Source organism: Symphodus melops (genome assembly GCF_947650265.1).
Source record: "Symphodus melops genome assembly, chromosome: 1".
Classification (NCBI taxonomy): Eukaryota; Metazoa; Chordata; class Actinopteri; order Labriformes; family Labridae; genus Symphodus; species Symphodus melops.
This window is the reverse complement of record NC_136691.1, coordinates 47,397,416-47,422,789: the sequence shown is the minus strand read 5'-3', so window position 1 is coordinate 47,422,789 and position 25,374 is coordinate 47,397,416. Positions and strand designations below refer to the sequence as shown.

Sequence of the window (25,374 nt, the reverse complement as noted above, 5' to 3'; positions counted from 1 at the left end):
GTGCATAACATGATATAATACCTGGTAAATGGCTTTGTGGTAGCTCTAATTTGTGCAATGAAAAATGCAGTAAATACAGTGCACACTCCATGCATCCAACACCCTGAGTTTTCACCAGGCCTCTCTCTTATTTGTATAGGCCTCATCCTCTCCACTGCCCTGTAAAATCCTAGTGTAGTCTGGATAGATGGGCGTGGAGCTCAGTACAGCTGCAAGTCAATATGGGGATACAACGTGTGGCTGATCTATTCTTAGATCTGTGACAAGATGGCTAAAGCAAAGCTGATTCAGTGCAAATGGAAGAAAAGAGAGGGGATCGCCATTTGAGAGCGAATTTAAAAGTGCCAATAAACCGTCAATTCTAGATTTGTCAGTGATGTAATATTATTTAAGTTTATTGGTTGTATGACAGGCACGATTTGATGTTAGCCCACACATTTTGTTAAAATAGTAAAATGTCTTATCAAAGGCCGGAGCTTCAGCACAACGACAATCCTTTGCACCAAAGAATGGGAGGAGAGGAAAAAGCACGTGTACTGGGCGTTACTATAGCTAATCCATTGTCCAATCACGGATCTGTATTTTGTATAAATCTGCATGTTTTAGAGAAAGGCGTAATCCTCGAGTGGTGATAGGTTACTCGGGGTAGAAGCGACCAATCAGTTAAATGACAGACGCTCAGCTGGCCGTGAAGCCCCGCCTCCTATATATATAAACGGGCAAATCCCGGAAACGTCTTCGCTTAAAGGGACAGAGGAAACATTGCAGGCAAAAGGTTGAAACAACGAAAACAGCTGCGAGCACACAAAAAAAGGCAGCCAGAGAGAGGGAGGAAGAAACGTAGTCAGCCAACTAGCAAGACAGAGTGGGAGGACGAGACTGAAATCCCCGATTATTTTATTCATCAGAAGCCATCCAGGTAGCGTTACTAAGGACGGTCAGCTTCTGATTTTCGCCTTTTCAAGTAAGCAACCTGGAATAACGACAAAGCAGCAGTCAACCTGGAGTGAGATAACAAAAAAAGGCCAAACTAGCAGACGACAAGGACGCGTCAGTCCAAGCTTCTAGGTGTCCTTCTCCTCCCGACTCCTCCTTTTTTATATGAGGTGAGTAGGCCGAGGCTCCACTGGTCAGATATCTCTCTGTTAATCTTCTGCTATGTGTGTGTGCTTTAAAGATAGCTGGACATGGAAACTGTTGGTAATGTATTCCTTCATGTCTGCATGATTACAGTGACATGTTTGCACTCTGAGCCCGCAGGCGGTCACATTGTTAAATGTATCGAGTAATCTATAAATCTGAATAAAGAATGACTGGAATCCAGCCTAGTCCAGTTGATGACCTGCCTGACAGTAGGTTGCAGGTTGCGGGGTGTAGGGGGCGTTCCCTGCTTTGTCTGCTCAACACACACTTGCTTAGTGTGTGTGTGTGTGTGTGTGTGTGTGTGTGTGTGTGTGTGTTCAAAATCCCAATTTAATAATGAAATGCATAGGCGTGTGTAAAAAATATTGATATTTTCTGTCATAACTTCACAAAGATGCACTGCAGGCGTTGTGGCCTGTATGGGATGTGCCTTAAAAAAAGACTGTAGCATATATCTGAGACTATGACTGAGGCTCAGAGTGAAATGGGAGCATCGTTCCATTGGATTTCACATTGGAGTTGCATTGCATCATGCAATGGAGAGATCATGTTTGTGTTGATACAGCAAATTTGAAATCTACTGTGTTTTAAAGTACAGTCAGTTATTACAGTCTCATATGCCCTGCTGCAATGCAATGCAATGCCTCCCATTGTCCTGAAAAAGCAGGGTATTAAAGGCATTGACATCCACATTAGTCACATGTGTATGCAGCTGTTCTCCCTCTATACAGCACACGTGCATAGGATCTTACCAGCTGTCTCAAATGTATGGAAATTGAGGGTTACTGAAAACATCTACACATTGCAGCATCTGTAAGTCTACATTTTACCCTTGCATTGCTCTAACAGCCCCCCCCCCCCCCCCCCCCCCCCCCCCCCCCCCCTCTGTCTGGGAGAAACCAGTGGGCTTTGTCCTCAGCTGAGTGTGACGTCATGCAGATCTTTGCAGAGTAACCAACCCTGAAGGCGAGGTGCATGTTGGCCTGGGTCCTTGGCCCGGGCTTGCCCCAATGCACAATAAGTCTTTGACACCAGTTTCTAATGTGTAATTAAATACACAGGGATTCGTCTCTGCTGTTCAACAGAGACAAAGAAACGTATAAATTCCTCTCACAACTGAAGACAAGGAAGGGATCAAATACTCACCAAGGATGACTGTGAGACATTTAAAAAAAAAAAAAAAAAAACCTCAGCAAGGAAGCCTTATTATCACCTGACTTCAGCGTGTTTATATGAAATGTACTGTGTGCTTACTTCCTTGCCTTACAAGTAAAACAAGAGTGTGGTCATGGGTGGAAGCATGTTTTCATGATATGGAACCATGGGTAACTTGTTACGCTATTTAGAAGAAGAGTGCACAGTGGTCAACATGATACTGACTTGAGACTTGTAATGCTCCAAGTGCTCAGTTTCTCCTGATTATGCCTGAATAGATTAGGTCCAGACTAACAATGTTACATCCTCTGACAAACATTAGCCTATACCGGTAGCCCTTCCTACCCTCAGTTCACAGACAGAATGCAGTTTTATGCATGTAGTTAAGATGATATTCACTGATACTAAGAGCTACATGTTTAGGGTGATCCTGCTGGGCCCTGCCTGCACCCATATCTAAGTTTAAAGAACAGCACATTTACCTTCTGTGGTCTGTTAATGCTTATATGACTGAGAGGTTATGATTCAGTGTTGCAGTTCTCCTTTTTATTGCGTGCGTGTGTGCGTGCGCGCGCGCGCGTGTGTGTGTGTGTGTGTGTGTCAAAGGTGGGGGTGGCTTTTAAATGCTCTGAGCTGATGAAGGCATGTTGTCAGCCCTCCAATGTGTCTCTGCAGGATTTGATGTCAGAGATTACACATGATTATTGTGGGTTACATCCAGTACTCCGGTGCTCCAGCTCTTGGGCTGTATTGATCTCCAGTGTGTAATGTGTTTGCACGAATTGTACTTGCATCCTTATGAGACTTCAATTACCTCTCTTAAATAACGAGTGATTTAATCATTAAGGGTATGATTAAAGGCTAAGAGATAGGCTCCTCACAATAGTGTCATTGTGAAAACATGTTTTAAAGTATCAAGAACTAGAGCCACTAGAGTAGGCAGAAAGGGACAATTAAATACATTAGTCTGGTCTTACAATGGTCAGAAAATGTGTCTTATTGGCTTCAATGTAATTCATCAAACATCTATGTAACAGGGTCACCTTTCGATTTTTCACTTATTTTCTTCGTTTAATGGTAATGTATTCTTTTTGTTTCATCACTAACATTAGGCAGTGTCTGGCCTGAGATGTTTTAAGGATCGCAGGCCTGCGTTTGAGAATCACTACAACTCAAAGTCAGTCAGACAGATGCTCTAGAGTCCAGGGACAGAGTGAAGTTTACTTGAGAGATAAAGTTAATGAGAGGACAGGTCAGTGGTTTGGTTGTATTCTCACCTCGATAAATCCCTGTATGTACACAGCCAGTGAAGGGACATTATATAGTGTAAACTTCTGTTTTAAAGTCATTTTAATGAATTACGATTTTTTTTAAGTGTGTTAAGTGTTAACTCTCTTTCTTCATACCAGCTTATTTCTAAAATAGCTCCTTTGCATGATAACCCTGAAACCCTCACTCTGTCGCCTTTGCTCCTTTAACACTCACAATAACTAAACCGACCATGAAAGGTCAGTCAGTCGACTTAACAGTCTGTCAACAACAGAGACTCGTTAGTCCTCTTACACCTGTCCATTTGTTGCTAATTACTCTCCAACATTAATAGGTAATAGGTTAATGACTGTGTAGGGAACTGAAGGTAATGCCAGGTAGGAGGAATATAAGTGATGGAGTGTGTACAATTATTGTCTTTTTAAGCCAACAAAGCTGTGTTCCTTCTGATTGACCTTGCCAAGGGTGGATACTTAAGAGGACTGAAAAGAAATCAGCTCCTTCACAAGTTTGAATCCAGTTAGAATCATTGCATTTGTAGAATATCTGCAGAATGGAAATATTGAGATTTAGCCAAAAGCTTATATGCCAAATACTACTTCTTCCAGTTTCTTTGTTCACACTCATGTTTTATTAGTAGGAAGCCATCATCCCACATCTTGAGTTTACTCTCCCATCTCCCTCCTTCAGCTGACAAGTCCACAGAGAGGGAGCAACTGTACCACCTGCTGAATAAATCAGCACGGTTTGACATTACACCCTGAGAGGCAAAGCGCTGTGATATCCAGCTCCCTACAGGGTGAGTTCTCTCGAGCTGTCCTTGTGTTGGGAGTAAACACTTTGAAACTTTTCAATATCATTTCAAGAGAAAATGTAAAAGACTTGGTGTAGAGCGCAAGTCGTAACTCGCCTGTCATTGTTTTGTATTCCTATTTAGCGCTTCAGTTAAGCAGATGTGTAGTTTTTGGTCATGTTTAAGGAGAGTAAATAACTGAAGGGTTTGTTTTTTTGTGGTGTCTGAAGATGAGGGCAGTGGGTGCACTCAGAAACAGTGGTGAAAGAGTGAGCTTTAACATGCAACAAAGTGCAGAGGGTCGGAATTAAACCCGGGCTGCAGGTTGCAAAGATTATAGCCTGATTGTACAATTCATCATTGACTTTTTAACATTAACAATTTCCCCCTCCCCAAGAAAATGAATGCCATATTTAATGTTTATGAAAATTATTGTTTCCCTTTTTTTTTTAGCCATTATGAGACTGAGTAAAAATGAGGATTTGCATTTTCCTGGATGTCTTAGGTTTTAGAACAGTTTGGAAGAAACAAACCATCTAAAAATCTCCCCCTTCATCAGATTCAGATTCTTTATTGTCCCACATGGGGAAATTTGTTTTTGCACTACGAGCACACAGAAGACCAGAAGCACAAGCACAGCAGTGCAAAATCTACGTAAAAGCAAAGTTTGCTCTGAACGTCTGACATGCATTCATTCTACACGTTACATCATAACATGCAGCGTGCCACTCTGCTGAAATGGCTTCCATATATAAGCCTGGGACTCGCTGAGTAGATGTTGGAAGGCAGATGTATCTCACTTCATTATATAGGTCAGGTCAGCACAAAGCTTATAAAGCTAAGACCTGTACACTCTCCGTTCCTCTCCCTTTCGACCTTGTCTCTTTTGGCCTCCATCCATTACTCTCCAATGTGATGTCATGTGTTTCATTACCCTTTCCTTGCATCAAAGCCCCCCCAACCCCCCATCTCTCTGTGCTGCATTTATTCACATCTCTCGATCTGGTAGAGGCTGAGAATGTATGGCTGTTTGGCTGGGGGCCTTGGCGTGCATCATCTGTCACTTAAATTGATTTCTATAGAGAACAAAAGAAAATCTGGAAAACTGTGACAACCACTCAGTCGTTTATTTTGTGTTAATGTTAAAAAGACAGTCATGATTTGCAGAAAACCATCCATTGTGGGTCCTTTTCTTGCACTGACGTTGTCTTGCAGAGTTGAAGCTGGACTGGGACCTGTTCAACAAGCACTGCAATGTTATTGCAATATGAAAGCAGCACACAGTCGGGAGTTTGCTGCAGGCCTGAAAGCATTAGTACGTCTCATGTCCTCCCAAACAGTTCCAAAGCTGTGCCACGCACAGGCGCCTGCAGGAGATCCAAGGCTGTGCACAAACTTGTGCGCGTGTGTTCGTCTTTGTTTTTCAAAGTTAATAAACCAAATGAAGTGAGTGCTTATCACTTATCACACCAAACAAGTAGAGCCTTGAAGTTCTTAGTTTATCTTTGGGGCATATCTGTTCCTTTATTTGCACACTTGAGTTGGTTGTGTATAGGTGTGCTGTGGGTATAAATAGTTTTGTGTGTGCCTGTCTTATGCATCTCATCGGGGTTTTTATTCAAACTATGATTAGAGTTAGCCAGTATGTTTATGGCTAATTGTAAGAAGTAGACGACACCATCCGTCAGTGTTTTGATTTTAGTTGAGTGTCAAATGACAAGCTAACAAGGGTACTCGCAGAGTTCAGCATTTATGACTCCTTTGGCGTTGTCACGTGTGTAACTAAGGTGAGTCAAATGTTGACTACTCATCGCGTTTTCAGGGCTGTTTAACGTATCTCAATTCTTCCTGTAAAAACATGACTTAGTGTTTGCAGTGGTTTTCTGCCAATGTGGGGCAACATCATACAGTACATCTTGTGGCTTTTTGCTGTGGACCCAAAAGTAGGTCGTGTAGACGTCATCAGTGGGTCACGAAGGTGTGCCTGGAAAAAAAGTGTCAAAACGTTTATGATGCACTCTTCAAACACGTTTAGTTTTGTTCTGTGTCTTTGTCATGTGACATGTTTTGTACCGCCTAAGATCCAAAGGGCAGCATTTACCATTGAATAAATCTTATTGGGATTAGGGTTGCCATTTTCATGAAGGAGTTGGTGGATCTTCAGCCACAACTTTTGAGATTATTGTACTCGACTAAATTTCCTGTAGAAATCCTTCACAGTGGATTTAGTAGCCTCATAGTTTGGAGTAGCGCTCCTAACTGTGAGCATGTTGACGTTAATGTAAGCATGTCGTCATTGAGAATTAGCCACTTTAGCTGCTCATTGTGACAAAAATGTACAAAGACAGCAAGTTGTAGGCTATCAATTCAAATGTTATGTGTTTTGTCAAAGCACCACTGTGATATGTATGTGTGACGATAAGGATGTTTGTCACACCTTTGACTCAAACACAGGTTTGCAACTCTTCTGGCACCAAAGCTTCCTGTTATTAACGGCTGCCAGGGTGTGTGTGTGTGTCTGTACGTATATGTGTGTGTTTGTGTTTGTGTTGGACTGATCCTCAGGATTAACCCCAGCCAAACCTCTCTCTGCCCTTCACCCTGTAAACCCCTCCGTACCAAAATGGATGAGTCGCTCCACGATCAGCAAAGTGCACATGGTGCAAGCTTCATCAAGTTCAGATTTAGTTCGACAGCCAGACTCGATGTAAAGTTGTTTGTTTTCTCCTTTTGTAGTTATTTAGCTGATTGGTGTTTTTGAGCTCTAAAACTCAACTTTAGCACTTCCCACACAATATCATTGATCCAAAGTGCTATACGTCGCAGATAGAGGAAAAACAAAGCATAGGAAGGTAACAAAGTGAAGGTGACAAAAAAAAATTTAAAACGTAAAAAATATTGCCATGATGATTTTTGAACGACATCAATAACAGCATGCTTTAGTTGCTGACAACACAATTGTTCAAGATGAATCTTCAATCAAGTTAGATGGTAAGAGCCTTCAAGTGGCAGTATTCCCTGGTTGTGGTTAAGTGAGCAATTAGAAAGAGAGGGATGTTTCTCTTCCTTTCTTTTTTGTTTCACTGCCCAGATGGTCGACAGGACTAGCAGTCGGCCGCTACCAGTCTTAGCGGCGCAATACCGCCATGCTGTGCGAGATCTCCAAGCATGAAAGGAGAAAAGGGAATTACTTTGTAACTGTGGGAAGATGGACAGAAAAAAAAATGCTCAAGCTCAAAGGCCAGACGAAGGGAGAAAAGGAACACAGACAAAGGGAGTGGTGTAAAGAGACAGAGAGGTAAAACGACAGGCAGCTGAATTTCGGGTGAAGGATTGAGGACCGAGAGGGGGGAGAAGGGAGGTGCGGAGGGAAAGAGGGAAAGCTTTATTTCCTGTCCTCCATGAATAGGCAACATATTTCTCTGGAACATTCCATCCTCTGAGCTGGCCCGGTCAGCCACCAAGACTCAGGGTGCCATACTCCTCCCCATCTCTGCATTTCTTCCCATTACTGTCTCCCTCTTTTGTCCTTTAACGTCAATCATGACTTGATTTTGTGATTCCTTTGCTAAAGTGAGCTAACTGTGGGGTTTTTTTGTCCAAGCATTTCTGACAAAACACTGAATGGCATCACAAATATCTACTCCTGTAATTTGATTATTTTACTGATTATTAATGTTAATTAAAACAAATCAGAAGATGTTTATTGGTGGGTAAATATATTGGATATTAACCACATTGTTTTTATCTTTAAAACCGATTTTCATTATAGCAAGTGATGACAAAGAACATATTCAATGCTACTAGTGGATTGATTAAGATGTAAAACAAACAGAAGTTATATCAGGTATGTTTAAAAAGGACCAAATAACGAATGTTTTTAGAAAATAATTTTTCTGCAACTGCTCCACCTAAACCCAATCCTATATTTATCTTTCTTTATAGACACCATTAAACCACCATGTTTAGTCCATTATGTAAGTTAAGTATTAAGCTAAACTAATTGCGGGAATCTTAACTTATTTACTTAAATGGCATGTACGTAATCACACAACCATGAGCACTTTTTATGAAAATACTGAGACTTAAATAAACCTGTCTCTTTAAAAATTTGTGAACTTTTTTTTTTTTTTTGATCAACACACAGCTGCTCAAACATTCCCTTCCAGAGCGAGTTCATCTCACCAGATTGTTAAAGTGCTCTGCAAATGTAAATATAAAGAAATCTCTGTGGAGCAGAAAACCACTTAAAAAGAAAGCATGTGGTCTGAGGATGACTTCAGCTTTAGTTCTGGGATCTTTGATTGGGCTGGTTAAATGAACAGGTGAAGCATCTTATTCAAAGGATCTGTTCAGTCTAATCCAGACAACTGAAGTAGAAAGTAAGATGTGCAAAGACGTCTTCAGGCACACATGTTCTTTTTATAATCATGTTGGGACAAATAATAACTGAGGATGCCTAAAATGGAAAATGAAGACTCAGACAAAAAGCATGTGCTCTAAGATTGTGAAAGCTAGTTTTAATTTAGCTCGAACTTATTTGTGTCCCACAAAAAAGGGAAGAGTTTAAAAAAGACTTAAATCTGCTTTAATGATCCGAGTAGGTCAAACGGTACACAAATTGCCGTCACAATAAACTTCTGTCAGCTATCATACAATGTGTCTGGCTTACTGCATACTCACATTCACACTTCATTTATATGTTACAATAAATCCAGAAACATTGCATCACAAAATGCAATGGCTGAGTCAACACAGCCTTGAACACCACTGACACACTCGTCTCCGTATGTGTGTGCTACTAACACACTGTTTGACATTACAGTAGGCATAAACACACACACACACACACACACACACACACACACAGATGCACACACACACACACACACGTGTGTGTCCATGCCTCTTTAAACATGTCCTGTACACACAGCCCTCCCTTCGCACAAGCTTTCCTTTCCCACCCTTCCTCCACCTCCCCTCTTCCTCTTCTCCTCCTTGTGTTCTCTTCCTCCCTGAAGAGGAGGGGGAACTGGACCTTGTTTTGGATTTTCTGAACTGACTAACTGATGAAGACGGTGTTGGTTTAGTCAAGTCAAAACAATAAAAGCGTTGTCGGGCTGTAAATGTTCAGTGCTGGTGGATGAAATCTCCCCCAAAACAGAGCTGGTTATAAAAGCCTCTAAAAACAAAGTATTCTGGTGTCAATGTGTGTCACGCAGACTTTCATCTGTCATAGTTGGAAATGAAACCTGAACGTTGTCTCACAGGCACCAAAATAAACAGTGTCATGTTCTCTCGTCAAGATAGCATCAATGTGTGTGTTTGATGGAATGTGAGTGTTTTCAATGCCTCTTTCTCCTCAGCTGCACTCACAGTGCCCTTGAGGGAGGGTCTTCATGAATAAGACACACCCCCTTTTCCCGTATATGGAAGGCAACTTGGGCTTTTAAAGGAACAGAGTTGTGTGTGTATGTTTGTGTATGCTGCACCACAAAATCTTAAATAACAGTGCTGGTTTGGAGCAGAAAATGATCATTATTGCAGTTCTCTTTTTTTTTTTCACTGGCTTTGCTGTAAAAATAACAGCCGTCAAAGGAATTCTCAAACAGACGCCTAGCCTCGTCTCAATCTTCAGCTGTCTCTCTGTCAGTTTGTCTTCCTCTTGCTGTCTCAGTCTTCTTCACATTCAACCCCCTCCTCGGTCCCCACATCTCTATATTTGGAGGTATGTCACTAGAGACTTTTTTTTTTTTTTCAAACATCTCTGCTCAGTGTCTTTACTCGTGCACCAGAACTACTATGACATACTTTCACACAAATCCAACACTGCATCCGTCATTAAAGATTGACAAAATGTAGAGTGGAGAATATTCATCAAACAGTTTGCAGTTTTTCTTTTTTCTTTTTTTTTTTTTAAATTAGTTTTCATGCTAAACTGTAACATCATGGACAGGAAGGTTTGGGTTTTGGAGTGAAGTTTGTAAAATAGTTTTGAACACATTTAGCTCTGAGATATGTTTGACATTTTTCACTTGTTCTTTACAAACCTGTCACAGGTGTAATATTGCAATATTGAAATGTTTCCTGGTAGCAGCTGGTTGAATGCATGCATGCAAATGGACATTTTAAGAGAACTGCAACCATGGCAGGAAGCTCATCTTTTCAGCAACAGCAGTGGAAGTATAAAACAATAGGCACAAGGTAGAACTAATTGGTATATACATACATCGCAATCACCTTACAAGGATCAAAAACAGTAGATATGAACAATAAAATACAGCTACAACAGATTTGTGCAAAACAGTTAACTTATAAACAAGAAGAAGATGCAGTCACATTAATAAGGATATGCAATGTTTAACATTGAGAATTACATCGATTACAAAAAACGATACTCAAGTTTAAATTACCAATGTGGCAGATTGCCGGTGTTTTTTTAGTTTTTTTTTTCATCCTCAAAGGCAACTGGCAACCATATGGTCCATCCTGTTTTGGAAACATGCACGGTTGCTACAAAACACAGAAAGAGAAAAGACGTAGAGGAGAAACGGTGAGTCAGACACAAAGAGAAGGCGAGCTGTCAAATAGGGTTGTTCTACATGTCGACTGGCACTCATCTGATAACGGGGTTTCCTAAATAAGGAAAAAGCTTAAGTCTGGAGGTGTGTTTTTGCTGGGTAAAGATGAAATAGGTGTTCTTGACGGCTTCATGTGTGCACAGTGCGCTGTGTAATCTCCACCTCTAATATTCGTTTCTGTGTGTTTGAGGTAAAAGAGCAAGTGTGATGTGACTTGCTTGCATGGTGTGTACTTTAACCACACCACTCTGTTCGAAATAGTTCTCGCCTCGTCAACATGCTGCTCCTTATGAGCTAACAGATGGCAAAATACACGCAAACAATCACACACATGCAGCTGAGGGCAGCTCCTGGTGCTCTGCTGATAATTTTTTTTTCACATGCACTTTATCTGTACTCCAGCAGCAGATAAGTGCTATTTGCTCACGTTTGTGTTTGCTATCAGGGCTGTGTACATTTCATATACACACAACAGAATGCCTGTGTGAGGGGGAAAAAGGAGCAATGAAAGGGGGTGGATGCTTGTTTATAGTTATTTGCTTCTTTATTTTCTAAGCCATTAACTTCTTTAGTATCAACTGTTTTTCTTTATTATACAAACACTCACATGTGGCTAGATGACGCTGTAGAAAGACTAAAAACATGCTTGGAGATATATCAAGGCCATAAGTTTAACACAAGTTTAACACACACAGTGCTCTTTGGTTGTTTTACAGCAGAACAGGCTGAGCAGGTGGGTGTGGTTTCAGCTCCCCACAACTCCTCCCACCCTTCACTTCCTGCCCACAGCCAATCACGACCACAGCCACTACAGCTGACCCCCCTTTTCTCCAGCCAATCAGCTCTCAGTGTCAACCCCCACCACCTTTCTTTCCTCCCTGTATGCCTTCACTGCTGAGTGAGCAAAGCATGCGCTGCTCTATCAGCTGAGAGGAAACCGACAGAAAGAAAACACAGCGAGAGAGAGAGAAAAGGGGGTTGAAAGGAGGGGCCTGAGAGTAGACTAGAGGAAGAGTGGAGAGGGTGAGGTAGAGGAGAAATGAGAGGAGAGGGGAAAGGGGGGACGCTAGCATGTGAAGTGGCTTTTGTGTTCGGGATGTTTTGGAGGGGCGCGAATGGGAGAAAGGAAGAAAGAGGGGCAGGAGGGGGAGCTTGAGAGAGAAAAGGAGAGGGAGGGAAAAAGCAAGAGATGGGTGGGGGGTTCGAGTTGTCGATGGGTTTTTGATGTGTGAGGGTGGAGAGAGGTAGACAGGAAGAAAACAAGACACAGAGAGAGAGTGAGAGGTAGTGTATGCTGTCAGGCCTCCTGACAAAACGAGCACAGGAAGGTAGAGAGACTTGACTTGTCTTTGTCATTTTCAACACCAGCGTTTCTGGACGAAGGGAGCACAGAGAGGGACAACAACGGGGGAGTTGATATGAAAAGAAGGCAGTGGAAATAGAGACAGGACAGAAAGAAAAGGCATCAGTGTCACCCATCAGGCCAGCAGACGAAATAGAGGAAGGAAGAACAGAGTCAAGACTGCGAGATAAAACTCCTGCCTTCTGAATAGGGTGAGTGTCACAAGTTGTCCTGCTGATTTGTCCCACTGTACTAATGCTCCTCCTGTCATCTTGTCAGCTGGGCCTTGGCTGACTCGACGTCTCCTAAAATGGCCACATGAAAGGCAGACTGACGGATAGAGCCGGCAGACACACAGATAGACAGACAGAGGTAGGGAGAGAGAGGCAGAAAGGGACCTAGTGTCAAACAGCATTCTCAGCAACTATCTCACTGAGCCAGCTTAGTTTAGACGGCCTTAACTTGCCTGTCAAAGTACTTTGTGTGTGTGTGTGTGTGTCTGTGTGTTGAAAAACTGTCTGTTCAAAGTTTTATGTCTCCTTCTGTCACTTTTTGTTTTTCTTTCTATTTCCTGTCTTCTGCATTTGGCTGATGCTCAAAAACACTCACAAACAGGGGCGGCTGTCATTCCATCCCTTTTGTACACAATCAGATTTCCAAACCTCAGACAGCTTCTGTAATCCAATCAACAGGTGATTGTTTGCAGTGAGCACTTAGCAACTTTTTGTGTCAGCGTGTGTTTATCAGCCTCCAGGCACAGAACGGGCCTGGGAATAGATCTGGCGGAGGGGCAGCTGCTAAGAGTTGATGAGACAAGTGGGGCACTTGGGAGGCTGCTAACTTCTTGCAGATGCAATCACACCTAAAGGGTGGACCGAAGACACAGAGGGAGTAGCTGAGCAGATAAAGGCGAATATTTCCACAAAAGGCCCATTCAAGTTGATTATGTTGCTTATATCACTACGAGAAAGAAATCATGTCCTTAACTGAAACACAAACACAGCTGACAAAGGCTTCTCTTTTATAAGCAAAAGATTTCAAGAAAAAAATCATGTAAAACGTTGTGTGCTGTGCAAGATACTTTGGTAACCAATTGTCAACTATCACTGTCATTTTTATAATACACTTCCATCTGCACTTCTTTTAAAAAGAGTGCCTTTCTTAGTGAAAATCTTAAGGCTAAAAAAAACCAAAACTATCTATTTGGATTACTGTAGAGTTGCATCAGTGCATACCTCCCTAAGGGGTTAATTCTTCCTTTTTTAAAAACAAAACAAAAAACATAAAAAGGGAGTGTCAGGAATAGTCCAAGGCAAATAAGGCTGTTGTGAGAAACTTAATACCCAGAGCTGATTCACAAACATTTAACAATATTCTAACTTAATTATATTCCTAAGGGGAGTAAAAACATGTGGACAATGCAGGGAATTTCCCCCAGGAGCCACTTGTTGATCATTTACAGTCTACTCCTCACACATGTATAGCATAAGGTTAGCAGGGGAGTTTTATGATAATGGTAGAATAGACTCTAGAAAGAGAGTTTGCAAGTTCTCATGAATATAGATTGCTGTGTACAGGGCAGCAGGTTTTTTTTTAAATGTGGACTGCAGAATTCATTACAATAAAATAAAACTGAGTTATGTAGTTGTGGTATTCTAGGCTTTTGTGCGTAATCATCCTCGTGGCTCACGGGCGTTGTGATGAATGTGCACAGGCCAAATGTCAGGGTATTTTCTGAGGCTAGCTGCTGGCTGTGAACTCTGCCCCCTTTACTTTCACACATAGAACGAAGAGCTGGTTACTAGGCCAGGGCCGACCAGCATTCCTCTCAATGACATGTTTATGTCAAACCTCTGTTTGATGTAACTTTTCAGAGTTTACGAGGAGCAACAGGGTCTTGAAGGGTACATTAGTCAGTTTTATAGATTTTTTTTTTTTAAATGACAAACTAATGCTCCATTTGTCAATCCAATAATGTGTCTGAGTCCAAGTAGCTGTTAATAGGCTGTTAAGTGGGTATGATACCAAAGGTGATTGTAAACAATTTGCGACATGTTACTTTTTTAACATTATCTCTCCCATGATGATCATATGACCCCCTTGTCCACCTGATAGGTCATATGACCCAGGACTTTTGGCCTTTGACTTCTTTAAAAAAGTAGTCCTTGGCCTATAGGAACACACATACTCGCAAATATTGACAACATCAGAAGCTATCCTCCTTAAAGGACACCGAACTAAATATTTCAGTTAGACAGAAGGCATGCCTTTATGAGGTCTCCATTTTCGCTTCAGTTTTAGTTCAAACCATTGAGTTGCAAAATGAAGTTATTTGCACGTCTTAGTTCCTCCTTTTTGATTGTTGATAAACTAAAAACTTTTTAGCATTTCCAATATGGCGACCATCATCTTGGGCTTCATCACGCCTCTTCGGAAACCAATGAGTAACATCAGTCAAGACTGTTTCCATGTTTTATACAGCTATGGTTTATTTAGCTGAAACTGTTGTGTGGGATGTTATTCTTTACTAAATATTTCTGAACCATTTACTTAACCTGACAAATATTTCATTTTATAACAGCTTTTTTTTTTCATTTATAATTTATTGATTAGGGATATGGCATCCAATATTAAGATCCATTTGCTCTGTATTGAAACAACCTTTTTAGTGTTATTCAGATTTGATCATTAAGTAAAATAATGTGAACTGTCCAAATATGCTTCTTAAAGTTTTTATTTTTTTTATCTATAAGCTAAAAATCTGTAGCTGGAAAATATACATTATAAAAAAAAGAGTTTATTGATACGCCAAAGAGTTACCTATTAGTAAAGCTTAATAAAAAGGCCAGACCAAAAAAGTCCCAGATCTACAGGTTTATGTATTATTGCCATAAACACTGGAGACTTCTACCTGTATTTACAGTATACCCTCCTCTTTGGCTCATCTGTAGTCTCCTTCTGTTCCCCCCATCTCCTCATCTTTTCTCTCTTTTTTTGTCGCCGTCTCAGTCTGGCAGCTTCCCTGTTGTTGGGCGTTTCTCATTCCTTTGTCTGTCATCTCACCATTTCTACTCTCGCTCCGACTCCTTTTTTTTTTTTTTACTGCTCCATTTCCAGAGATGCTGCAGATGTTACATTAAGATTGTACCTTGCCTGCCACTGATGTGTTAACGTGTTTATGCCACACATCTGCAGTGTTCAATCAATGAGATGTGATATTATAATCAGGCACTGCTTCTTTACAAACACTGAGCTGTAATAAATGCTCTAATATAATAATTGTCATTGATTTAATTCATTTTTATTTTCCAATATCAGGCCACCAAATTAGTCCACTCACCACTTGTCTGTAGAATTATGTTTATCTGTTGGCATTGGAGAAGTGCAGGTGCCAATATTTTAAAATGCACTGTAAGCAATGCAGTTATAGACTCAATTCTGAGCTGGCACACCCACCGAGAAACCTGAAGTCTGTCTCTGGGGAAAGCCTGGGTGTTTCTACTCTCCTGTGTTTGCTCGTGGATCAAGCCTGAAAAGGGTTGTGCAGTCTCTGCCAGCCTCTGGCTCAGCTGGTTTAGAATAAGGACAGAAATCCAGTGGGACCCTGCAGGGACCCTTTAGGTACTCCCTCTGAGCTCTGATATAGACGAAAACTATAAATAGTCATTGCTGACTCCTCTGTCATACTTTTCCCAACCCCCACTCTGTTCTTCGGCCTCTGGGGGCAAACACAGTTGACTCCACCTGTAACAAGGTGATTCCTTGTATTGTGTTGATTGAAGATCCATGTATAAGTAATGCTTATTTTCTGTTATTTGACTTGGTAATGATATAGACTGGAAATCCCTGTTGACTAGAGATGTACTAATAGGACAGCTTTGTTTGTTTATTTAACACCAAATGTTAAATAAATAAAAAAGCAGCATTTGGTTACCATTTATTCTGCAGTTGTGTATTTGGGTCAAAGTGGACGAGACAAGGAGGGGTCTGTCTATCTTTTCTTTCCATTTATGTCCTGCTGTCATCTTTGACATGCGTCCCTACTTCTTGTCAAAGGTTGGAGAGCATATTGAACCAAGTGAATGAAGAAAAGTGAATAACAAAATTGAACACAAAACTTGGCTGTACAAACACTTGCTCTTCAGCCAAGCCTGCAACTGGTTGTGTTGAATGTGGCCCATAACCTCAATGTCAAATAACTTATTTGAGTGCAACTCATTTTGAATGCATTTTGGTGATTTTATTCAATAACCCCTTACACTCCCACCAGTGGATTCATTTCAGCTGTGTTTCATTCTCATGGAAAATACCTACAAACAACTTGCATTACGTACATTTCCCTTTTCTTACAGGCATTTTATTTCCTCTTGCTTAACGTTAAGACAGATGTAACCACGTCTGTGCTGGTAATAGATTTCGTCATGTGTCATCAAAGTTTTGTCATCATTTAAAGTGAAGTAGCTGGTTGCTGTAATGTTGGTCTAAATGGGAACTAACTGCATTTTTCTTTATTACAGATTAAGGTGCCAGCCGTGTGTGTCAGATTAGCTTTCTTGGCTTTTTCCGAAACTACTCCAACTGTCATATTTAAAAATTCAAGCTGTGAATTAAATTTGTAAGCACTTCAATCAAATTATTTTGCCCGCTTTACATTAATCATACAAAATCTTTTATTTTGAGATTTTTGGCTGTCTGTACATGCCTCATGGAGGGCAGCCATTTTTTGTGTTTGAAGGTATTTTCTCGAAGGAGCATCTTTGTGGGTCTATCCCTGGCCCCCAACACCCCCCACTGTTCATCCTCTCTTCTCTAGCTCTGCTTTTTTTCTCTCCCTCTTTGTGGCCAAACACAAAGGAGCCGTTATCCTTGGGCTACTGGTTGCCATAACGACAGCTCACTGTGATTCCCCCCTCTTTCAACATTCCCAAGTTCTGGTCCAAGTGGGTCGGTAAACGTCCTGCTTCTCTTGGCCTTGCAGCATTTAGTGCCAAGTTAGAGCCTTTGGTATCAACTCTCTGGGGGCTTCTCCTCCATTGATTCACTACAGCATTTGATCCTCCACCTGGAGTGTTTTGGCTATTTTTCAACACTAATTTCCTGTTTCTCCATAAAGTATTCATTATTTTATTTGGGATTTCCCCTGAATTTCAACAATGGACTGTAATATTGAAGTCATTTCTGAACCCTATTGTGTTTGTGCATTATGAATACTGCCATCTGTAGTGTGTGCCAGTAAGCGCAGTAACATGATCTATGTGATTCTTAGGGTTTGTTCTCATCTGAAATTCTGAACACATTTATATTTGCTGTTATGTCTTTTTGAGTGAAATCGTCTTTTGTAGTGTTCTGATGAAGCACAACACTGACAACTGGTTTGTTTTGCTTTTTTTTGTCTTTCGGTGTCTTCAGGGATTTATGGTGGAATGATTCTGTCATGATGTCACAGCTGTGCCAAAACCTATGCCCAGGTGATCAACGAGGGCGTTTCTGGTTATCAACCAATCAGAAATGGATCCTAAATAGAGTTACCTCAAAATCCTGTTCAGAGATAGTTCCTTTCAACGACCTCCTGCATCACTGACACTCCAACTCTCAGGTGAGATTAGGCCTCAGTATGCTGTCTGCAGACCAATTTGTTTTTTGGTTTTGTGTAAAGTTTGTAACAAATCATTCTTATAGCCCAAACTACTTAAGCATGCCGACACATTTGCAATGTATACAAGCATAATAAACTGACTTTGTGTCATAAACTTTAATGTCTATGATAGTATTATTTGGTTGTAAATTTGTTTTTCAAAAAAAAAAAAACAACACCCTTTTTTCTTCTTAGGTTGTAGCTCCTTCATTCCTTCTCCTCCTGGATTCCATATTGTTTCAATTTCCTATCTTGGGATGTTGGCGTGGTTTCATGGCAGCTGCCATGGAGAAAGATTAGTTCCTTTCGTAGGTTTTTTTGGAAACAACCTCCAGATGTTGGGCCAGATGCAAGTTGTCCACAAGGGCAGAATTAGAGAAGGACAGGCACAGAGGTGAGACACTGATCATTGGCATTGTCTTCAAAACACTGTATTTTTCACTGAGACTTTAGGCATATGCCTGACAGATATTATATTCTGTAAAATGGCAATGACAGAGCTGCAGTTCTCTTCTGTTTGAAATGTTAAGATTCCAACTAATGTTTAAATGTTATGTTCAATAAAAATATATAACAATTACAACTACCTTATTAACCTTTGCTTTTGTGGAAGGTTTATTTTCTTAGGTCAAAATAAGAACACTTTCACATTGTTCAAATACCATCATGAAATAGTGAGGTCATGACGCCTTATACGTTTCAAGGCTGTTTCTTAAAATCACCAATGAGAGGCACACTATTCTAACAGTCAAAATAAAGAAGGCAGATAATAGGTGTTAAGCTTCCAGCATTCATTATTTTTGTTATAATTGATTGCTTTAAAATCAAAACCTGTCCTGAAAATAATGACTGTTTTTCCTCTCAGGTGCTATGAAGCTCCGCTTCAGAATTCCCACTGTTTGACACCATCACAGCAGGAACTATAGGACTTTCTAATCCTGTGGAACATCTTGCTCTGCCTCTACTAACTATTCAGGACCAATCTGACCCTGTTACAAAAAACTTAGTAAAGACTTTTCTCCATCTTCATAGACACCATGCGGCACATCCACGTTGAGTTAGCCCATAAAAAGACTCCATTAGAGCTTCCAGCCCAGGAGGGAGACCTGCCTCCACCTACATCCCCATTACAGGGACTGGACCCTGGGGTCAGACCTGGGGCACCAAGGCACTTTGGCCAGGAGGAGTTGCGGCTCCAAAAGGTCTATCAGCTCTCCATTTTCTCCCAGTTGGGGGGGTTTTCTAGTTCCACAGAATCCCATGCTGATACCCAACAGAGACCTGTCCGGTTGGCAGTGAAAAGGGGGCTAGAGGAACCCCAGGTGGCACATAAGCGTCCCAACTTAGGGGATTGCTCAGACAAGGATGTGTTGCAGGGAGGGGTGCTTTGTGGGCCTGCCCCTGCTCAAGGAGTTGGAATGGGGTTAGTGACGGGCCCTAGTGGGCTTGGTTCAATTTATTCTTGCACACCAGTGGAGCACAGAGACTCTGAAGGAGGACTGTCACCAAGGTCTCCTTCCCTCTCCCCAGTCCACAACCCTTCCCGACGCCCAACGCAGCACAATCATGACAGGCCGGTTCCTGATGTATTTGCTCCACTCTCTCCTAAATCCCCCCCAATGTGTGACCCACATGGTCACCTCTCTGACCAGGGTTATTCCCTTGGGAGCTCAGCCAGAACGGAGACACTCAATGGGAGCCACACACCCACCTATACAAACGAGAGCTGTAGTAATGGCTCATCTGGAGGCCAGAACAGTCCCCACTTATTTGACGTGTCCACCTATGAGACCCCCAACCCTGCTAGCCCCACTAGCCCTCCAGGCCCTTTCTCTCCCCCACACCACACAGAGCTGCAGGAGCCGGGTGAGGCCACTGAATGGGAAGTTGGACTTGAATCCTCTCCACCTGAGCGAAGTGCCACCCAGGCTGCATCCTCCCCCTCTACTGGCCTGGCTTCCTGGGAGAAAACCCCCAGCAGTAGCCGTCTCTCTTCTGGAGGCCACTGGCCGGCCAAGAAGAGGCTGCTCTCCCCGAGCGACACGGGGGAGTCATGTTCAGAAGATGAGGGACCCTCCACATCGAAGAGAAGCAGGTTATCATTGCTGGCGTCAGGACTGGGCCCAGCGTCATGTCGCAGCACTGATGCTAAAGCTGCACCTTACTGGAACCATCTGCTGCCCTCTGCATGGGACCAGCCTAAGGTCAGCGCGCACACACACACACACACACACACACACACACACACACATACACACACATACACACACACACACACACACACACACACACACACACACACACACACCCCTATCAGATGTTCATTTTGTATAATAGTATGTTTTGCTGAATTCGCTAATACTTTATGCGGTTATTAATTATCTATTGCTGTCATAAAAAAGTGACATCTGGTGTACAGGTTAGCTACTTCACAAGTTAGCTTAGCACAGTGGTTCCCAAAGTGGGGGTTCAAACCCCACTTTGGGGTTGCTAGCCACCATGAGGGGGGTATCCTAATACCTAATAGAAGGGAAATTGCTGTTGGGTTCAAAACAGTTGAGTCCATCACATGCTGAAACTTCTAAGGCTTTGAATTCTGAAAAAGGAATAATGTTTGATTGGTAATAAACCTGTTAGCCTTGAAAGTCTCTGAAAACCCCCAAACTAAGACAATGAATACAGGTGAAAGAATGAAGTGAAGGCCAGTTCATGATCACACCATGCTGGAACAGGCTGAGTAGCTCCAGAATAAAGCCCATTGAGGAAGGGTTCATTGTGTCCAGTGTATCTAACACATGTACACACATGTACACACACACACATACATACTGCGGGGGAAAAAATGGTTCTGGAAGGGAACTGACCATTTTTGTAAAACCAGAGGCCAGAATGCGAGTTTGCTAAAGGGGACAATAGGGTGCATTAGTTCACTAGCTTGGTTTCATGCAGTTGTTAGAAACGTTGTGACCACAGTTGTTTAGGGTATGTGACAGGGATACACGGTGAGAAACAGATGCATGTAAGAAAGACTTGAGGTTTTAAATTAGAGGCAGAAACTTTAGTAGCATAAAGAGTTAAAAAAGGAATGAGACTGAATCATCATCATCATCAATGGTATTTGAGTAAATCAAAAGTTTAGAAAAAGATTTTTGAGGGACACAGAAAGTGTCAACAGGAGGATTGTCGAAGATGCTGTCTACGTTGTCAATCCATGGTGACAATGAGATGACAAGCTGACAAAGAGCGAGGGCTAGAAAGCCAGTGTAACCCCAGGTGAGCTTATATCAAATAGCTAACCATGAGTGATAGTTTAGCTGTTAGCAAATGGCTAGTAGGTAGCATAGGTTTGGCAAGTGATGAGTCTCCTAACAGTTGGGTGACCTTTATGATGAATGGTAGTGTGGAAATGGGGAACGTTTTTGCATCTGACACAACATCCCACGGTCAGAGCTCAGTAAGTAAGAAGAAACCTGAAACAAAAAATGTAGCTTTCAAACTTCTCTTACAGACACACATTAAGTAAAGGAAACAGTCCTTGGCTGTTCTTTTTATTGCTGTTTGCTAATAAAAGTTTCAAGTGATGTGCGTATACTGAAATAGCGAGGTGCTGACATAAATCTTGATATGGTATAATAGTTGTTTTACTGTCTTTCTTCAGACTGCCACAGACTGCACACGACCAGGGAGACGGCTAAAAAGTGGGCTTCGGCTAAAAAGGTGAGTGTCCACTCCACTTCAGACTAAGTTCTGTCATGACAATATCGTTTTAAAAAAAGAGCTTTCTACAAGGATGGAGAAATACATATTTGAACTTCAGCAGGTGCCTTAGATTGGTGTATGCATTAGGGCATGCTTGGATCTTGTCAGTTAGATTCACTGCAAGGAAGTCAACACGGGGGAAAGAAGGGAGTCAGCATAGGCAGCCAGTTATTCTAAATTAAAGGGTACTTTGTCTGGACTTGACACATTCTGATGCATGTGAAATGTTGTGTAATCTTAACCACTAACCAGCAGTCTGTTTTGTGTGTTTGCGGTTGCATTCAGTCGGCAGCTGCGTAGCGGGAGACACGCACAAACCGGCCACTCCACACGTTCCAGTTGGCCATCATCTTCCATCAGCAGAGCTCTCCTCGGCAACTTTGAGGTACACGTTTTAAAGATATTGATAACTTCTTGAGACACTGCAGATCGTATGCAGTATGTCGCTTATGTCCATTTTCTATTGGGAGATCAACATGCAAATCTAATTGAACAAGTCTGAACCCATTTCAGATGGAAGTGGGCAAGTCTTGGTACTTCCAATATCGTGTTTCTAATTGGTTTGTATTCCACATAAACAGGAAGAGGATGGCAAAATATGCCAAACACCTCTTGATTTAGTGTATTAAAGTACAACTTAACATGTTACTATGATTATAGTGTTTAAACATAATTCTGTTTGTCATGCAGTTATAAAAACATTGTCTGAAATTATGCTTTTCTTGGATTATGCTGTTGTGGAAAACAGATGTGTACTAACTTCAACACTGCTCGATTTAATCAGCATGAATACATGAAATATGTTATTTGGATTTTACATTAATTCTGCAGAGTGTTTGTCCAAACGAAACTCGGAGTGCATCAGTAAAGCTTGTTCAAGTCTACATACTTTCTTCTCTGTATCTTGTGTATTCCAGGAGTCCATACTGAAAGGACGGTTCTCCCCATCTGGACGAATCGAAGGCTTCACTGCGGAGATCGGTGCCAGTGGCTCCTATTGCCCACAGCACGTCACTCTGCCTGTGCAGGTCACATACTACGACATCTCAGAGCACAGCGCACCCTCACCCTTCCTGGTCAGTTTTTTTTTTTTTTTGGGTGCAACTTAAGTCAAAAACAAACAATAAACCAAAGAAAAACAGACATTGTTTTATTGCACATGGGAGATCACTTGTTTGCTTCTGAGCAAATACTACAGCCATCCAAAGAAAAACAAACCCGAAACAAATAAAGAATTGGCGAGGACAAAATTGCTGTTGGCTTGCTTCTTCGGCACCAGATGTACAAAATATGTGGCGTGGTTTATCGTCTTGAAGGCCTTTTCTACAACTGTCAACAACAGTACTAAATACAATATTCATAATAAAAAATCCTATAATAGAAGATGACCAAGTCCTTAGTAAGGTAGGACCTGCCATAACATGTAAACAACCTTCATCATGTGTCTAAGAAATGTAAGTTTGTCTCTGTTGTTACACTGGAACCAGCTGTTGTCAGTTTCTTAGCTCCATGTCTTATCTTGACTCTCAATTGTTGTGTGTAAAAATGTAGAATTGTAAGCCTTCTTTTATTAACTTCTAAGTACTTTAAATTAGATTTTATAATCACATATTAGGATGATTTGTGTAGCTGCTGTTTTTTTTGGGGGGGGGGATTGATTGTGTTTAAGCATCTGGTTTTAAATGTTACCTTTCCAGATGTTTCTGAGGATAATAGTCACGCCAATGTCATACAGCTGCTTTAAATTGACACTAATCACTCTTCTGATCTCTATGTAAAAGTTAACAGTTAGTAAAAGAAATGAAAGAATTGCCGTAGCAGTGATTGATAACTTTCTCTGTCTGCCTTACAGGGGGTGGTATCTCTCGAGCCTATTGGAAAGAAAGGATATAGCATACCCAAAGCAGGGACCATACAAGTGGTAAGTTTGTCTTTTCATTTCATCTTCATTTTACCCTGTAAAAACAGAAAATACCTCATTGCTTGTTAAATGAAGCATCTTTGAGATATTTGATCTGTGCTTGCACCATTATCTAAAATGATAACAAAGGAATGTTTTGATATTTTAATAATCATACTTAGATGTTTTTTACTTGTCATTGCAAGGATGAAACTATGGGCACTCCTTTTTTAACTATTTCAGGAGATAAAAAACACTGCACTCATAACTCATGGTTAGGCAGCGGGTGCATATACTAAATATTTTCATCTGTTCTCAGACCTTATTCAATCCCAACAAAACTGTGGTGAAGATGTTCCTGGTGACCTACAACTTTGGAGACATGCCCGTCAATCACATGACCTTCCTGCGCCACAGAATCTTCCTGGTGCCTGTAGAGGAGGGGGTTGAGGGGAGAGGCGAGGTGTCACCAGGGGATGGAGTTCAAGACAGGAAGAAGATTCTCTGCTACTTGATGCATCTCAGGTATAGTAGAGGTTTCATTCACTTGTGTTGTGATGCATGTGCAGTTATTTTCCAGGTTCTAACAGATCTCTTGTTTTCCTCCCAGATTCCAGAGCTCCAAATCTGGAAAGATCTACTTGCACAATGATATCCGGCTGCTATTCTCCCGCAAATCCATTGAAGTGGACACAGGGATCCCTTATGAGCTGAAATCTTTCACCGAGGTGCCAAGAAACCCTAAATACTCCCCCCGCGTGTGACCCCAGCTTGACCCTCCTTAACGTCAATGCAGCCCCTCCTGTGCTTCCTAAAGGAGGAAGAAAAACAAACAGACTGCAAGAATGATGGACACAAAACTTGATTAAACTTGATGAGACACACCACATGCACACGAGACACACATGCACATTTGATACAGTTTTTGTGAGAGTAGAAGTCCTGCTTTAGTACATTTTGCATTAAAAGTAAAACACAAATGTAAAAAAAAAAATGATACTCAACCAGGGCATTCATAGTATCTTCCATTAAGTATAAAAAGATTAGAAATGATGCAGGGGCATGTATGCGGTCAAAAGCTGGACTTTTACAACACCTTAAAGTGTACAAAAATAAAAAGACACAAACACTGACACACACCAAACTGATTAACGAGACTCACACACAGCACATACTTTTCATTTGTGGTGGCGACTCTTCAGTGTTAACATGCATGCCTTTTGACTTAAACACCTGAATTTTTCCTCTAGTGCCGTATCACACTGTCCTTCAATCTGCCTGCAACTCCAGCCGCCTCATTGGACCAATCATTTCCACCTTTAATTGACACTATCAACAAACTATAAGCCCTTTGCTGATTGTGGGGTGTTTTCCCCAAACGTATACTTTACATGAACACTTTCTGACCAGAGAAGTGGGGGCAAGAAGATACATAAACACAAGCGTTCTTTAGTTAGGAAAGGCTGAAACAAAATCAGCCATCTTGATTGGATATTTTATTATTTAAAACATAACTATATAAAAACATACTTGCATAATTTGACGAAACTCAGGACCTCTGTTATAGAATAAATTTAACTTCTCACAATTTCCCAAATCTTGGTACATACCACTGTGTACCCTTCAGACCGAGGGGGTTATACCAGGTCATGAAAACAAGGGGATCCAGTTCACTTTATGTAGCCAGACTGAGGGACACTGTGCTGATTTCTATTTTAGAAAAAACACTTTTATTTTTAGATTCTGTTCAGAACAGACTGATGTTGAAGCATAAAATGAAAAGAAAAAAAACGACAA

General features: G+C 41.4%; 1 protein-coding gene across 4 annotated transcripts; it reads left to right on the top strand.

The window, feature by feature from the left end:
• The first annotated feature begins 696 nt into the window (after positions 1 to 696).
• atosb (atos homolog b) lies at positions 697 to 25,374 on the top strand. 4 transcript variants are annotated; one of them, XM_079369022.1, is made up of 12 exons: positions 697 to 1,106; positions 3,438 to 3,550; positions 12,310 to 12,495; positions 17,693 to 17,879; positions 18,114 to 18,312; positions 18,784 to 20,122; positions 21,577 to 21,635; positions 21,963 to 22,062; positions 22,595 to 22,753; positions 23,530 to 23,598; positions 23,897 to 24,102; positions 24,188 to 25,374. In XM_079369022.1, the coding sequence occupies exons 6-12, from the start codon at positions 18,956 to 18,958 to the stop codon at positions 24,339 to 24,341; spliced, it is 1,914 nt and encodes a 637-aa protein (XP_079225148.1). In that variant the 5' UTR covers positions 697 to 1,106; positions 3,438 to 3,550; positions 12,310 to 12,495; positions 17,693 to 17,879; positions 18,114 to 18,312; positions 18,784 to 18,955; the 3' UTR covers positions 24,342 to 25,374. The 4 variants fall into 4 exon arrangements, with proteins under 4 accessions (XP_079225148.1, XP_079225147.1, XP_079225149.1 ...); XM_079369021.1 differs by lacking the exon at positions 3,438 to 3,550; XM_079369023.1 differs by lacking the exons at positions 3,438 to 3,550; positions 12,310 to 12,495 and having other exon boundaries at positions 698 to 1,106.